Source organism: Anas acuta, chromosome 10 (genome assembly GCF_963932015.1).
Source record: "Anas acuta chromosome 10, bAnaAcu1.1, whole genome shotgun sequence".
In the NCBI taxonomy this organism is placed as follows: Eukaryota; Metazoa; Chordata; class Aves; order Anseriformes; family Anatidae; genus Anas; species Anas acuta.
The window spans coordinates 3,500,616-3,516,954 of record NC_088988.1 but is presented as its reverse complement, the minus strand read 5'-3'; the positions used below and the strand labels follow the sequence as shown (position 1 = coordinate 3,516,954).

General features: G+C 45.5%; 1 protein-coding gene and 1 long non-coding RNA gene across 2 annotated transcripts in view; one reads left to right on the top strand and one right to left on the bottom strand.

Annotated features, from left to right (window-relative positions):
* Nucleotides 1-251: 251 nt before the first annotated feature.
* Nucleotides 252-4,656, bottom strand: LOC137861725 (uncharacterized). Its single transcript, XR_011099798.1, has 3 exons — nt 4,318-4,656; nt 655-3,912; nt 252-513 (listed from the first exon to the last, which is right to left on the bottom strand). It is a non-coding gene; the product is annotated as an uncharacterized lncRNA (long non-coding RNA).
* A 98-nt stretch (nt 4,657-4,754) lies between these two features.
* Nucleotides 4,755-16,339, top strand: part of USP10 (ubiquitin specific peptidase 10) — a 49,898-nt gene continuing 38,313 nt past the window's right edge. The window contains exon 1 of the mRNA XM_068693129.1: nt 4,755-4,911. Coding sequence (XP_068549230.1) covers nt 4,891-4,911 — 21 coding nt within the window. The 5' untranslated portion in view covers nt 4,755-4,890. The remainder of the gene's footprint in view (nt 4,912-16,339) is intronic.

Here is a 16,339-nt window from a genome sequence, read left to right as displayed (position 1 = left end):
TTTGTGTATTAATTTAACTGATGTCTTCCTTATTGAGAAATTGGAAAGAAGTAATTTTATAATTATTTTAGGTGGCATTGATCATGATGGAAATGTTACAACAGGCAGAAGCTAAACATAGCAATTTTCAAGAGTTTAATGGGGAGTAGGTAAACACAGTTAGGACTTCATAATACGAAACTTAACTGCACAGGCAAAATGTAACCTCAGTTCTCAACAAAGTAAGCTTCGTTTTTCACAGCCCAGTTATCATCCTTCCAAAACCAAAGGCTATGTGAGTGTGTGACATCTCTGTCATTACTAGAGGCCACCAGGGTAACATACCTGTTGTTGCTGTAAGCTTTTTTCCATTATTTAAGCAACAGATGATTGCCATTTGCACCTCCGAGTCCCGGGGCAGCAAGCACTGCCAAAAGCCCCCTCTGGGTGCCCTGGCCGTGGCTCAGCATCGATCGCAGGGCAGCGGCGTGTTAGGCAGCAGCAGGTCCAAAACGGCTTCATGAAATCAGGGTGCTGCAATTTAGCAAAAACAAAAGGGAGGATAGGGGTGAGGGGATGTCTGCTTCGGTTCTCGCAGCCCAGACAGGCCTGTCTGGGAGCAATGAGGGTGAAGGGAACAGGGAGCAGGCGCCTCCCTCCACTCTCTGCACTTACAGGGTCAGCCCAGCACCTGTGCATTCCTCAGCCTTCATCCCCACGCTTCATACAGCGCTTTGCTTCTTGTCAGGAAGCGCAGCTCTCTTCCTGCCCTGGGGAGAAATAGCTGCCGCTCTACCTCATTTCCAAAAAGGCTCCTGCTGCCAAATTCTGCAGAAAGCTCATTTTACCTGACGCAGCTACCGATAACTGCAGCTCCTCTCGTCCTACACTCGCACCGTGCGTGCGCCTCGGCATCGGCACGTCGGGGAGCTGCGCCTCTACCGCTAGCGTTAGATAACCCAAATCCCTTGAGACGCCCCGAGGAAAAATTACACCACAGCGTGAGATGCGGTTGTTTTGAAGGCTTGAGAAAGAAGCAGGAAATATTTTTGTTTTCAGGTTGAAGTCTTAAATTAAGAATAATGGGCCTGAGTGTCTGCCTTTTCTCTGTGAGAGATCAGACCGCTTTCTTCCAGACACTGGTGGTTTCTGTGTGCTCCTCAGGATTCAGTATTCTTGAGTGATAGCAAAGAAGGGTCTCACCTCTAGAGAATTTAGAGGAAGAAATTAGCCTTTAGTACTGTTTCAGAGAAGTGCTTTAACTGGCAGAAAAAAATCTGGATTCCAATTTTGATTCTTAACTTGCTGATACATCCTAAAGATCTCAGCAGTAAGTTTCAATGGAAAAAGAGGTGGCACAACCAATCTTGCATGTTATTTTGTTTCAGAGCTGATTATGGCTTCATGAACTTACAGCTTCGGGTTGTCTTTGGACCCTGTGGTCAGTGCAGGTGCGCCCCCAGCCCTGGTGGCGATGCAAGTTCGAGTGTACACAAGCTCCAGCTCCTTACGGTTCCTTCTCCCTTCTGGCAACTCCCCGACTGATGAGAGATGCAGCCCAGTAGCAGGTTTGCTGATACCAAATGTTTTATTTAGCATTGCATGGCCTTTCTCTAAAGCTCTGGATAGCTTTGGGAGAAAAATACCAAAATACACTTTTGTTTTTTATCATGACGAGTTAGTTCAGTTACAACAGAATGTGAACGGAAGGTGAGAGAGACTTGCAGGTTCTTTTCAGATTGCAGCCCTGAAATGTACAGTTGCATGAGAGATGGCTCATGTTTGAGATAAGGTTGGAAAAGGCACAGATAATTCAGCCAAAGGGTCTGCGTAGATAATTGAAACGCAAAGTATGTGGAGTCAAGCATCCACATGATCTATTAGAGACCTGTCCAGGCTTGAAATTTGTTGCAGGCTAACTTGAACTAGTTCACACTAAAGTGCCTTCCATCAACAAATTAAATGTATTTTTCACAGCTTTTCAGAAAGTTTAGGAATAGAGAGTCGGGTTTTTGTTAATCTATTTTGGAATAAAATACCTCCTATCAGTGTCCTGTGCTGCTCCACCTGTACAACCGTTCCAGCTGCTCCCTTGACTTCCTTTGGTAAATCCAGGATGCCTGGTACTGGCCTGTGCAGTTTAGGTCACGGAAAGTTCAGAGCTTACGATTGTTCAGCACAGGTTTCAGCACTGAAAGTCTGAGGCTTTGGGAAAAGCCCCGGGAGCAACTATCCAGTAGAACACTGTCTGCTGTGCAAGCAGCTGTCCAAGAGAGATTTCACAACGAGGACCTAAGCAAGTCTTAGACACGACTGCTTCTTTTAAGTGCTTTATGGCGTGCGTCTGGATAGATGGAACTAAAAGAGCTTCCTTCCCAATGCTGTTTCTGTGCCACCGCAGGCACGAGGCTGGTACCAGTATGGTCCCTTAGACTCCTGATGCTTTAATATTTCTGATTTTTCTTTAAACACACAGCAGCCACCCCAGCTTTGTGTCTTAGTCCCCTCAACACATTGTGACGATTTTTTTTTTTTTTTTTAATTTTCAGTTGAATCCTATTACCAGAATAACTGGAGGAATAGCAAAGCCTTTATTGTACCTAGAAACTACTGGGATGAAAGCTCTCGATCTCCAAAGGAAAGTCTCTAGAGCTTCTAAAGCTCTTAACACTACAGGGGAGCTTTACATGGACATCAGTCAACCTTCCACAGTGAACAACCAGCTCGTGCAGCACTCCAGGAAGATGTTCAGTCCCTGAAAGAATGGATGTGCGGGTCCCATCAGGTGCTTCAGTGTGGAGAAGTCAGATGTGCAAATCCTTCACCTCCTGGGCACTGTCATGCATGCAGGTCTTTTGATCCTGTGAAGTCATGAGGAGTAAGGAATGGGAGGATAAGCCATTCCCAAGCATTTACCGTAGGGTATGAACAATTCCAGCAGTTAGCGGGAGGAAGCTGACCTAGAGTACTTTATTCAGGTCTCTAGCTAATGTTAGACGATGCTTTCTGATTTACACAGCCATGGCCTTCAGTTGTTCTTGATAATACAGAATTGAGGACGAAACTTTCTGCAGGTATAAGTTTCTTTCAAAGCATGCTATTACCATAAAGCTTACAAAACTTACATTATTACAAAACATCGTGGTAAAGTTGTAACAGTCTTTACAATGAAACTCTAGTAAGACAGGATAAAATTGAAGGTGTTTTAGATGTTGCTGAAGTGTGAGCCAGCAACATGCTTTCTGCCCACGGGTCGGTTTCCATCATCAGCTATGGCTTTCAGCAGTACTGGTATGTGAAGTAACTGGTTTCCAGATGGGAAGCTCTGTGCGTGTTTGTATTTTCAGCCATTTGAAAGGGCAACCTTTCCAGCAAAAAGTCGGTTTACTTAAGCAGTGTTGTGGGCAGAGGGAAATTTTGCCTTCAGCTGGATGAGCCGCTTCAGGGTTTTCACTCCATTATTTACCTTGTAAATTAGACTCTAGAAGGGAGAGAGGGTTTCAGATATTTGAAATGCTATATGCAAAAACCCTATACATTTCTCTCCCTTTTTTGTTTTTCTATTTTAATATTAAACAGCCATTTTCACTGCCGGTTCTCTGCCTTAGGACAGAAGAGCAACACTTGCTAGAAACAAAAGAAAGGGAGTGGCAGCAGGGTGTGTCAACTAAAAGGCCAGAAGCCGATACAGAAAATCATCTACTGCTCCTCACATTACTGTCACGAGCACAGACGAAGTGTTGCAGTTCATAAAATGAAAGGCAAATGTCCTTATCTGATAACGCAGCGGGTGAAGTCTTTGTGTTTCTGGTGAACCTCCTCTTTGAGCTGCCAAACTCACAAAGTTACTCCCTTTTCTTCTCTTCAACTTTCAGGCATGCTACATTTCTTCCTAACGCTTCCTCCCCAACTGAAGCGGACATTTGCAGGATCCTGCAATTTAAGGAAAAAATTACAGAGCGTATCAGTGATTAATTTGATGGGCTCTTGCCTGGGGGGTTCAGCATCCACTCATGACTCAGCCCTCCCAAAATCATGAGATTGGCTTAGTCACTTATTTTTACTTTCTTTCCCCAAACATGTGCTGCCCTCATTTCCCTTCTCGCTACTCAGGAGCAAGGCTTTTCGTTGCCAGATCCCTCGGCCCTTGCATCTTCGAGTGGTGGCTGCCTCCAGCCTACCTGCTGGGGTGACATCATGCACGTGGCCTTTGGCAAGAACCCCAGTGGGTTACAGATCATAGAACCATAGAATTCCAGAATCACAGATTCATTAGGGTTGGAAAAGACCTCCGAGATCATCAGGTCCAACCATCCCCCTACTACCAACAGCACCCACCGAGCCGTGTCCCGTGTGGGGCAGTCCGGCAGCTCACATCCCCCTGGTTTTTCAGCAGTAGGGTGGCGGAGGGCCCTGCTGCCTCTCTTGGGCCACCCAGCAGGGATGGATGTTGGCTCCTTCCCACACGGGGACGAGCTGAGGGATTCCCATGAGGGGCTCACCCCTCATGAGGGGCTCATCCCCCCATAGCTGCTTGCCTCACAGCCGCTCTAAAACACTCCAGAGCAGGATGAGAACCTTTCTAGCATCCCCCCACCGCCTCAACCTGCCTCCCCCAACCCCCCTACCCACAAAATGCCCATCAGGCGACTTCCTTCCCCCCCTAAAACCCCCAAACTCCAGCACCCCCTCCTCCATCCCCTCAGGGCCGCCCCCTCCCTCCGCAGGCGCAGAGGCGCCACCGCCCCCCCCATTCCCTCCCCTTCCCTTCCCTCCCGCCCCGCCACAGGAGCCGCTGCGCATGCGCAGTGCGCGCCGCCCGCCCGCCCGCTGCGTGCGGAGCGAGAAGATGGCGGCGGCGGGGGCAGCGGCGTGAGGCGCACGGCGGACGCCGAGCTCCCCGGGGGCGCCATGGCGCTCAACAGCGCCCAGGTGAGCTCAGCGCGGCCCTCCGGGGCTAGGCCGAGGAGGTTTCCGTCCTTTCCTCTGGCTCTTCGTAAAGGAGAGCGGGCCCGGCCCCGCGAGCCGGGAGCGTGGCGGCCGAGGAGTAGGCCCGCGGTGATTGTGCAGCTTGGCGGGGGCGCTGCTGGGGGGGGGGGGGTCCCGCCGCCACCGCCCGGCCCCGCTGAGGGGAGCTCGGGGGAAGGGCTGCGGGGGGCCCTGAGGGGGAAGGAGAGGAAGGGGCGGCCTGAGGGAGCCCCCGGGGAGGGGTCGGAGAGGCTGCTGGGCCCCTCCAGGAGCCAGCGGAGGGCTGGAAGGGATTTGGGGCGGGATTTGGGGTGGGGAGGGGGGCGCCGGGAGCCGCTCCGGGATGGGAAGGGAACAAGGGGGCGGTGAAGGGGGCCGTGAAGGAATCCCCCTCCCACCTCCCCCCTCCTCCAGGCACAGCTCTCGGTCGGGCTGCGCCCATCGGGGTGCAAAGGGCCGGGTGTCGCAAGATCGAGGCGTGGGGACGCGGGCACAGAGGCCCCAACCCCAGCCCCAGCTGGGCGGAGAGCTCCCGGCCCCGGCTCCGGCCCCATTCCCAGCCCCAGCCTCAGCCCCGTGTGCTCGAGGCACGGCGGTGGCTCAATGGGTTAAGTTCAGAGTGGCCTTTGTAAGGGTTTTCTTCTTTTTTTTTACGCTTCGTAGTGGAAAGGCTAAGCAGGATCTGCGGCGTGCGTTTGCAAAACTCGATGCAACTTTGGTTTTAGTAAATAATAAAGTTCAGGAAACTTGGGGTTAAAAAATAGTTTTGCTAACAAATAGTGTACTCTCTGGTGGGAAAAAAAAAAAAGAAAATTGTTTTAAACAAGGTGATGTGCTATCCGGTACTCTATTTATTCCGAAGGGTGATTAAGGCACACGCGTAATAAAGGTGCGTGTTAGCGGTGCTATGATTTTTCCTTAAAGAAAAGTTTATGATTGGTGAAAACTGACCTGATATTTCTTGTCCCATGGGATTTATTTGTGCTTGAGAGAGAGCGGGACCTGGTTTTGTTGATGTGGATGTTCACAGTGCAGTTGTATTTCAGGAGTTTGTTTCAAATTTAGTAAGGTGGCCTGAGATTACAATATTTGGTGTCCTTTAATTTTTCTTTCAAAGTGGAGGAAACTCAGTTTTGCACATCAGCTGCTCTAATTGATGATGTAGAGAACGTGATATATATCAAAAAGTTGTCGTGTCCAAAAGCATAATCTCTTTGACTCTCTCCTTTCCCCTCTAGTACTAGACAGCAGGACATGCAGCCAGTTTGATAAGGCTGAGTTTTTCATAGCAGCTTTTGTCTTGATTTAGAAGAATAAAGGCAATTTCTGTGTCCGTACTTAATTAAGTTGCTGTACCTTGGAATGAAAAAGAAAAGAGTTCAGCTGATGATCTAGTTTATGGTGAAGCACTGCAAAGCTGTAATTAAAAGTAGGCTGTACATTCATCTTTAGTTGTAACTTGCTGTATGTACTCTTTTATATCAAACCATAGGTAAAGATAGATACGTCTTGCGAGGATTGCTGCTTCAATTTATATATAATTCAGGAAATGAATCTGGAAGATATCTTACAGTTAGTGTTTTGTTCGTGTCATTGAGCACAGCATCTTTTTTTTGTTATTTTGTTTCATTATCTTTTTTCCTAATTTAAACAATTTATTGAAGTGCTTTCTGTGATTCATATGAATTCCTGCTCTAGTGCTGTACTGCTGCATTGAGGTAGCAGTATTTTGGACTCTGCCAGATGGAGAACCTGGAGATAAGGGGAAATTACATCTCTAAAGTTTTATTTTAGGGTTGTAGTATTGAAGAACAGTAGAAAAATTAAAGTGTTCTGATAGAGTTGTAAATTCTGAGCTCAAGAGTAACTAATGTTGTCGTTATGTTTGTCACAATGCTGGCTTCTAGGAGGAACACAGAGGTTTGCTGTACGGCTGTGATTTGATAACAGGCATTTTCTTTCCCATGGGAGAAAGTCTTCTAGGAAACTGTGCTCTTCTAAACAGTTAAAATGCATCGTCGGATTTCTGCCGGCTCGTGGATTCACGTAGCAGCGTGCAGAAATACTTCATCACTCAGTTTGCATGTTGCAATGAATGAGTCGAGGAACATGACCATACTGCGTATTTTCAAAGGGGGGATTAATTTTGGATGGCCGGCTGGTCAGCAAGCACACGAGTAGGTGGTGACACAGTTCAGATAACGCTGGTCATTCATTCGTATCTCCGTAGTCCCTGTCGTTTATTTCATAATCATTTAATGAGATACTAAAGTGTTGCTGTCAGTTTTCTGGGCGTGTTCTGAGTGTATTCAAAATTCTGAAGGCAAGCTAGAAGTAAACCTGTTGTATCACTCCTGGTTCTGTGTGACACCACAGAGGGAGAGCTGAGTTAATGCTGGATGTAGTGGGAACCTTTTCCAACAGGGACACCTAAATTCTTTTTAAAGAAAAAAAATTAACAACTGTTTCCCTGTTTGAGGAAGAATAATGCTCTGTAGGAACTGCACGCGGAGTTGTTTTAGCCCCTTTCCTATCGTTTTGATAGGGTGAATTAATACAAACATTTCAAGCACAAATCTTGTGAAAACAAGGTGAGCAGAAGAAAGGATACTGTAGCGGAATGAATCATTTATGCTTGTTTTGTTCTTTCACCATTAGTGCGGTGTCAAATTAACTTGGTGCCATTTTAAATGTACCGTATTGCCCCAACGCCAGCTGAAATAAAAACCAGTAGAGTTTGTGCTCAGCAGGAGCTGAACAAGCTGCTGAGCTGCTCATCCTCACCCAAGCCTGAGTCTGGCCCGACAACCAGAAGAACTGGAAGTCAGAGCGTGGCACGCAGCCCGGCTCCCTGAAGTACCTCGCTGCAGACCGCGGCTTTTACGGCTCCTCGCAGCGGTGCTCCCTCGCGGCCGGAGGCTTTGCTGCTCCCTAAAGCCAGTGCCGACTCTGGAGGGGTAAAAGAAAATCCATAGGCACGTGCCTTGTGCTGTCTTGGCAGCGTGCTGCCTGAAGTTTGTGAGTAGTGACTTTGATTAGGAAATTGATCCGTCTCAAAAATAATCCTTAAAAAAAAAAAAAAGGTTGTTACGCAGCTGGAGGGGTTTCTTGTGCTAGCTTGCTTGTGTCTGCGCAGATGTGTCTAATGCTGTGGTGTCCTTACAGACAGAAGGGTTTGAAGAGAGGGCAGTATAGGTTCCTTCTTTTGGGATCCTGAAATAAATGGAAAGCTCTGGGTTTGGGGAGCACTCCGACCACAAAAAGTGGTCTTGGGCCAGTGCTGTAAGTGGATGGATTGGGAGAGAGGTGCATTCATCATCCTGTTGCTGCTGTTGTACTCAGCTGTTTTTCCATGTTTTAAGGGAGTAAAGAGGCTGGATTTGTGTCTGCCTGTTTTTAGAGCCCCTCTTTCCTTGCTGAGAACTGGTTGCTTTGCTCCTTGCCCTGAAGCTGTTGCCGCTGCAGCCAGCAGCTTTCCTCAGCGTCCAGGTCTGGGGAATTCAGGCTGCAACCGAAGCTGCGAGTTTAGGTAGCCAGAAGGTATCATTTGTCTCTCCAAAATGTGAATGGTGAATCCCTGCAGTGCAGTGCGTGAGTGTGGGCTGGTTAGCTTAAAAAAAGGAAGTCTGGGAAAACTGACATACAACTTAAATTTGGAGCTGTGTGGCAGCATGCAAATAATAGAATGAAAACCACACTTCTTGTGAATCACTCCTGTTTATTCTGTGAATTTCAGAGTACAGCACTGATTCAGCGATGTTCTAGAATGGATCCTGCCATTTACCTATTAATAAATCCAAATTTTGTAGGCAGTTGCATAGACACGCTGCTTTTTCCATTTGTGTAGCTGTTAAAATAGCTGTAAAGTTAAGTGGGGTTTTGCTTATAGGTAAACCAAGCTGTCTGGTTTCTGGTGGGTGATATACGTGCAACATGCTGTGTCGTACAAAACAGGCAGAGCCGTTGGAATAGAACTTGCTGGCCTTGGGCCACTGGATTATAGTCATTTGTCACTCTAATGCCATTTCAGCAATGTAGATGTTCATTTCCAAAGAATTAAACATGCTAGAACTGCGGTTTTTCTTTTTTGGTGGAAGTGTTTTATGTGTGGTCATTAAACATACAACTCAGGATTATGGGACAAAGGGTTATGCTTCATGGTGAAAAATAGTGTGTGTGTGTGTGTGTGTACACATGTACGTATGCACAAACACCGTAATGAAGAAGCAAATACTTTAAAATTGGGTTTCTAAGCCCTGTTTTTATTTCATGAAATTGTAATGTATAGGTTTATTACTACGTATTTTAAATGTTATTCCCAATAATGGTACCATGTGGATTAGTTTGAAAACACTTCAAGGATTTTGCTAGATTAGAGCTCATGGTAATATATTCATTAACACCCTAATAGAGTAGAACTTTGAAGTACATTAGTCTTTTTCATTTTGTATTTGACTCGCTAATACCTCATTTAATTGCAGATGTTCTTGATATTTTAAATACATTTAAGAACTTTTTCCTCTTTGTTTGACGGTGTAAGATCTATTAATCTGCAGCGCACATTGCAAGGGCTGTTTTTTCACCTACAGGCAGGAGGTAGTTTAAATCACAGTAGTCCTGATAAAGTGATTGTGTAAGGCTAATTTAAAGCATATACCCAATGGAAAACTATAAAAAAAGAAAAAAAGTTTAACACAAAATTAAGAAAGGTGTTCTTGCAATCCTATGATGGTCACAAAAGTTAGCACAGTACAAATGAAAAATGTACAAAGGTGCCTTGGGGAATTCTGCTGTTTATAGCATTGTATGTGGATTCGCATGGTCTATGAAAGTTTTAAAAGAAGTATTAGGTGTTGTTTGTCTTGGAGTTAAGTTCGGAAAGAAAGGGATGTGGATCAGCTTCCCCTGAATGAACTGGAAAACCCCTTCTGTAACTGTTTCACTTTGATAAAAGAATTGGGGTTCAGCTTTGAGCTGGAAGAGAAGAATGCCCTATCTGTAAGAAGAAACATATTGTTTCAGGTTGTGTGAAAAGATGCATTTATAAAAAAAAAAAAAATGTAAAGTAGATTTTTTTGCAAGAATCCTGTGTATGGAAGACATTTCTCTCTTTGTTTGAATGAAGCTGAGCATGCGAGCAGAAATAGCCATGCTGTATTCCCTCAGTGCAGCAGGCATGTTTTTTTCGTACGTTCTGAGCCTGCTGGAGTGACTCACAGGCTTCCTGCCTCATTTTTCCCCATGAATTTTGCAGGCTGGCGACGGATTTACAAGTGTAATTTAAAATACAGGAATCGTATATCCTTCATGCAAAGAAGTCAGGGCTTTTGTCATGAAAATATTTTGTCTCGTTGGGGTGGGATTCCTTTGGAGGTAGTGTAGCAACGTGTTCCCCATAGCGATCCTAACAGCAGCAAGGTAATGCTGCTGCTTTCACGGGTGCTTACCAGCATGACCGTACACACAAACCTATCTCAGTGGGAACTGGTACACAGCTCGCTCCTCAGACCGTGTCACAAAAACACATGTGGTTGAGGTTGGTTTATGGTCACCTGATCTAGCACCGAAGAGTCCTGAACTGCAGACCAGATCGCCATGTATCGGACAACAAGAGAGAGTCCTTTGGATGTGCTGGCTTCCAGTGTGTGAGGGCGAGGCCTCAGTATCACGCCACGGATTTCTCTCTCCTGGTTTTCCGGTGAAGCAGAGCTCTTGTTGCACATGCCACTTGTTTGGTCAGATTCACATACCTTTTAGTGAGGGACATGAATTCAAACCGTACTTCTATACAAGGTGGGACTTCAGGAAACTATGTTGACAGAAGTGCAGGGGAGACGGGGCAAGATTCTGATATTCCCTTTTGTTTCTTGCTTCGAGATTTAGGTTGGATGAGGAGGCAAATGGAAGAGGTTCAGCTGCGTTTTTTAATGGTAGCAATAAGCAATTAGATTAATCACACCCAGTATATTTTGGACTGTGCTGCTTGGGAGGGGATTTGATTAAAATTGATGCTCTACCTGTGCATGATGTGGGGTGGTGTTCTCAGTTTAAATGTGAATAGGTGTGATAAATGGAGAGGGGAAATAAAGCAGAGAGTCGCAGTCAGCACAAGTTCCAGCTGAACTGCAAGAATCCTGATCTATTGAGTTCCAGTCAACCTCGGTCTATCCATTAAATCATACGGCCTCTAATAATAGCTGGTTGTTACCAAAGAAAGAAGTGGTGCTATAAATGTCCATAAAACGTGGAAAACCTCGCTGTTCCTTTGCTGCCTTCAGGATAGAAAACCAAAGCTGCCTCTGTTTGGAAAGTTCTGGGGAGCACTGTAGTTAATTGTTGTAAAACTGGAAGAAAGTCAAAGACAACTTACTTAGGCAAGTCTTGATATTCATTTACTTCTCAACTAAAAGCTGTGATTGTGGGCTATTGCCCCTTCACAAGTTAAACTTCTGCGAGTTAGATAGTGAAAGCTCCTTAACAAAACTTGCGACAACAACAAAGTGTTTATGGAAGTGTCTGTGCAGTTAATGTGCTCTCATGGCAAGCAAGGATGAAATACATAAAATTACCATTGCAAGCGACAATCACTTGCAAGCAACAAAAACTGTAAGCGCAGCAGAATCATAAAAGTGTGAAAGAGGAGCAGTCAGCTTTCGGAGCAGGCCAAGTAAAGCTGCTGAGAGTGCTCATGCCAACAAGTTTGTGTTCTTGGGCTCTGGAACTTTACCTTTGTCCCAGCCCGGCACTGGGTTGTGATGGTCACTCTTGGTGGCACGTGGCAAAAGGGGCATTTCGGGTGTTGTCACAGTCACTTGCCTTAATGGAGAGGATAAAGGCAACATGCCTGTATATACTCAGTGCTAAACAAAGTCATGGGAAGGCCATTACAGTTTCTACTTTGCTGTAAGTGCATCCTTAAAATAGTTTTTTCAGCGTTTTCATCAGCATTTACTCCTGGAAGGATTAGGCCACTTGTGCACCGTTTTTCCTTTCTTTATGGTGTTGCCAGTGCTGGTTGGTTCCAGGATGAGAAATTGCCCTGGCGGGGGATTCCTCGCTCCCACGATGGCTCCTGGCTGCATGCAGAGCTACGTGCGGTGCGCGGGTGAGACATTTCCATGGTAGCACGACTTCACAGTTAGTCTGAGCTCTTACGCTTTCTACAGCTCAAAATCTTTGGGTTTAGCTAAGAGCTACGGTGTTTTATCACAGTTTGCTTTGTGTACCTTTTTTTTTTTTTAATTGGTGTTTGTGCTTCAAATTTATTTTACGACAGCATTTAAAGAAATGCCTGCAATTAGTGAACAACAGCTGATTCGATTATCTTTGAAGGCTGCCTCCAAGTGGAAGGCTGCCACATCTGGTCTGCTTACTGAGAAGCCAAAAGTTGCAATATTTGATAATGGCAGATGCCAGTATTTGGAAACTTAGTTTGGGTTTTCTGTTATTTGCAAAACAGCCATTTCAGACAATGGCATGAGTAACTGATTGTATTTACCAGCTGTTTTAATGATTTTCAAGAATCTGTTTTCCTGGATTTGGGACCAAAGGAGTCATTGCCCGCTTAGGTTAGAAGCACATTCTTTCAAAAGCTTCCTAAATTGGTGCTGTTTGAGAGCAGAGTGCACTATGAAATTAGTGTGCTGAGACACAAGGGTTTTCACCCAGCCATGCCAGCCTTGGAGATCAGATGACACTTTGGCACACATGTGGGGTCCCCCCACTGCTCCCACACCTGCACAGCAATGCAGGGACTCTGCTGGTATAGGAGATGTGCTCTGATCTCCCAGGGCCCTGGCTTCAGCAGCAGTTGCACACTACACTGCTCCAGTCTAAGTTCTTTTCCTCGGGAAGCAAGATACTGAAATTGTTTTCAATACTGTAAAAAGCATTGGAAGTACCTTGGGTGCTCTGTTTTGCGTTTTCTTCCCTCATTTGTGCAGAAGAAAGCTGGCGGGGGATCTTGCATGAGGGAAGATGTGAAGTAGCATCACAGTCAGTGTTGCTCTTTTGAAATGAGCTACCTAAAAATGGCTTGAAAATCAACAGCATTATCATACAGTGAATCTACTGCCATATTCATGCCCGGTTTTTAAGGCTGCCGTTTAAAAATATGGGTGTTTAATGCACTGACTGTCTGGGATTTAGTTGAGGCAGTGTACAAATCTGTGAATGCACTCTAACAGCTATCCTGTAGCTATATAAAGTTGTGTTGCAGCTACTTAAGCTCTAAAAGCGTCCTCGGAGGAGGTGGCAGAGGTGGCATATGTGTGGTGTCCCAATTTTCATTTTAACTTCAATACCAGTGCAAAATAGAAAGCTGCTGCCACGGGCAGTGCCACGTTCGCTTGGGTTTCTGCTGCCACTTACCTACCACGTGTCAGGATGGTAGAGGAGGTGGATGGCTGCGTCTGGACTGGGAATCAATGTGATAAATGGTGTCCTCAGTCTCTGCCAGGGGAGTGGATGGCATACGCATTTGTCACCTGCTGAAGTAGCAGAAGGGGCTGGAGGTCCTGCAGAGAGAAAACAGGGAAAGAACCTCTGTAGGATTGCTGCCAGACTTCAGCAGGATTGGAGCGTTGGCGTTATTAATGTGGTCATAGTTGTGTTTCATTTTTGTGACCCCCTTGAGTCAAATCATGACTTTTTTTTTTTCCCAGACTTTTTCATTTTTGGCTGTTTCTCCGTGAGATTCTAACCCACTGTGGGCAGGTTGCAGCTCAGCAGAAAGGGAAGTCTCCCTGCTCCTTGCTCCCTACCACTTGCACCTTTTGCTTTATACTGGTTCCTCACCTGGGATCTCCACCCCCCAGTGCAAAGAAAAAAACATGGATAGTTTTCTCTGAGTGTAATCATCTCATCGATCTGTTCAGTGTGTGCCAGCACCGACACAGGAGAAAAGGGGGGATTCTGCATCCAGCAGGAGGAGAGGAGAAGCTGCGGCCATGGTTTACGAAGCAGATGGCTCCTGGCTTTAGTGGTCAGGCAGCATTTCCTCTTGCTGTCACTGTTAAATGCACGGTACTGTGCCACGTTGGTTGATATCGTTAGCTTTGGCCACCAAGAATAATAATAATAATAAAAAAGACAATGTGATTGTGGTTTTGATAGGACTTTGCTCGGCATTTGGATTAATATTAAACTGCTTAGGTTAAGGCTTACCCAGCTGTAGTTGTGAGCTCTGAGCACTCCAAAATGTGGGGCTGGGATGTGGAGCTGGGCCTTCAGAAGGGGCGTGCAGCTGGTGGCTGGGCTCCTCTGCCTTCCGAGGGAGCTAATCTGCCCTCCTGTCAGGTTGGAGTCCAGACAGCTAATTTTTACCTCGTCTAATCTTAGCCATCTTAAATCCTGCCTTGAGTAATTGCTTGTGAAAAGCGTTGTGTGGGTGACTCGTTCAGCTGTGGTGCTGTTGCAGATGGATTTTAGTTTTCCACAACTACAGTTAAGCACAAGCTATCTGTTCTTTTCCCACTTCTCTTTATTTCCAAATGCATTTTTTAGCTCTCTTGACAAACTGGAAGAGCAGCAGTCCCTTTACTGCCCGGCATGGTGTCTCCTGGGACAGGTCTGCATTGATTCTGCGAGACATTAGTCCTCTGGGAAGGTGTCAGCAGTGGAAATGAGCAAAAAATACGGGATGTACCCAACTGGGTGAGCAGAGTGACATGCAGATACAAGCCATCTTAATTTTTGGGCAGCTTTGCATTTGAGTACTCGACTTTAGAAGCGTAACTTTTTGGTGTAATTTCCTTGTCTTAAATACCAGGGTGCTGTTTGAAGCCTCACCCACAGCATCTGCAAGGTGAGCATTGTTACCTACAGCAGCTATTTGAGCTCATGGAGCAGTTCATAAGAGAAGGAGCATTATTAAAAGGATTCAAGATACAGATTGCTGTAGCTGGATTAGAGAGACTTCTGACAGCAGCAGAAGAGTGACGCAATTCCAGAATTTTGGGTGAGAATTCAGCGTTTGGAGAGGAGAAGGGTCTGGCAGGCACAGATAAGTTCTTTTTTTTTTTTTTTTTTTTTTTATTATGCCATCTCCACCAATAACTTCTGATCCCATCTCTTCTGTTCATTTAACATTTATTTCTTCATCTTTGGCCTATCAAACCAGTTGTAATCTCCTTAAACTCACTTTAAAATGTGCTTTTATTCAAACATGTCTAATTTCTAAAGCCGAGGGCCTTGCTGGCGATTTTCTTCCTATAACTCTACCTCCCTTTTTTTTCTTTAATAATAACCTTGCTCAAGTTTAGATGCATTGGCTTTGTTTTGATTTTTTTGCATCATCAATGTGAAGGATAAAAGTTGCCCATGAGGTAAATGCAGGTAAAGTTAGCACAGAAGAAGGACGACTTTCCTCTGCCAAGCTCCTCCAAAGCTCGCTGGCTGGCAGCCACTCTGGGGAAAGGCTGGCTGGGTTCTGCTAGCCCCGAGCATCCTCTGCAGGCTCCTCGATACTAGGAACGTACGGATGGTAGGCAGGGTGGCACGTGTGCTGTTCTTCCACCTGGAGGAATGGAAAAGCTTGTTGAAAGCAATCCTTCCAAATCTCAGCTGCTAAATAAAGCTCTGTAAACTTCAGAAAAGTGCCAATTTATATCATATGCCTGGAATTTGGGTGGACTTCTGTGAGCTGTTCAAAGACAATTTGCTATTTACTGTGGCCAAGATGGTGTTCTCCAGATGCAAAACCAATTTTACTGCTGTGTTCTTAGAAGTTTGTTCTGCTGTAGGTATGTGGCACAAAAGGTTGCAGCCCTAATGATTTAGTCTGGCAGAGAAAAATGGTTATCACTGAGGTTCTTCTGCTGGGAAGTATTAGATAAAATTAGTAAGAGATTTTGTCTGCTCCACCTATAATAAAATAGTTTTCAAGTGGCTGTGTTGTTGAAAAACTTCATGTTCCAACTTCTGTCTCCTCAGTCCTTATCACGCTATAATAAATCAGAATAGTTAGGCCTTAATTATTTTTGTTTCTTGTTATAGGAGAAGCTTGGAATTTGCACGTTGGATGCAGTAACTTGTTCGATGCAAGCAGAGCTCTGAAGTAAATGTCTGCTGATTGTGAGCAACCAGCTCGAAGCTGGTGTTTTCAAACTCTTTGAAAGGTGTGAAAGTGGAGGCTTAGCATTCATGTTTTACCAACAACTGCTCTTGAATTCCAAACTGCGTAAGGACCTATCTGCCCATTTGAGAAGCATTTATTTTTCTGCTGCTAATTGCAATGACTGCCTGCCTGGGGAATTCAATAGGAAAGAATTTTTTGTTTGGCTCTTGTTAGGACTGAAGAGATCACAAGAAAATAGATCGGAAAAAGTTACTTCTGTGGGTCACAGGCAGATGTTCTGTGGGCTTGCAGTGAAGGAGCTGCTGGTGTAGGGGT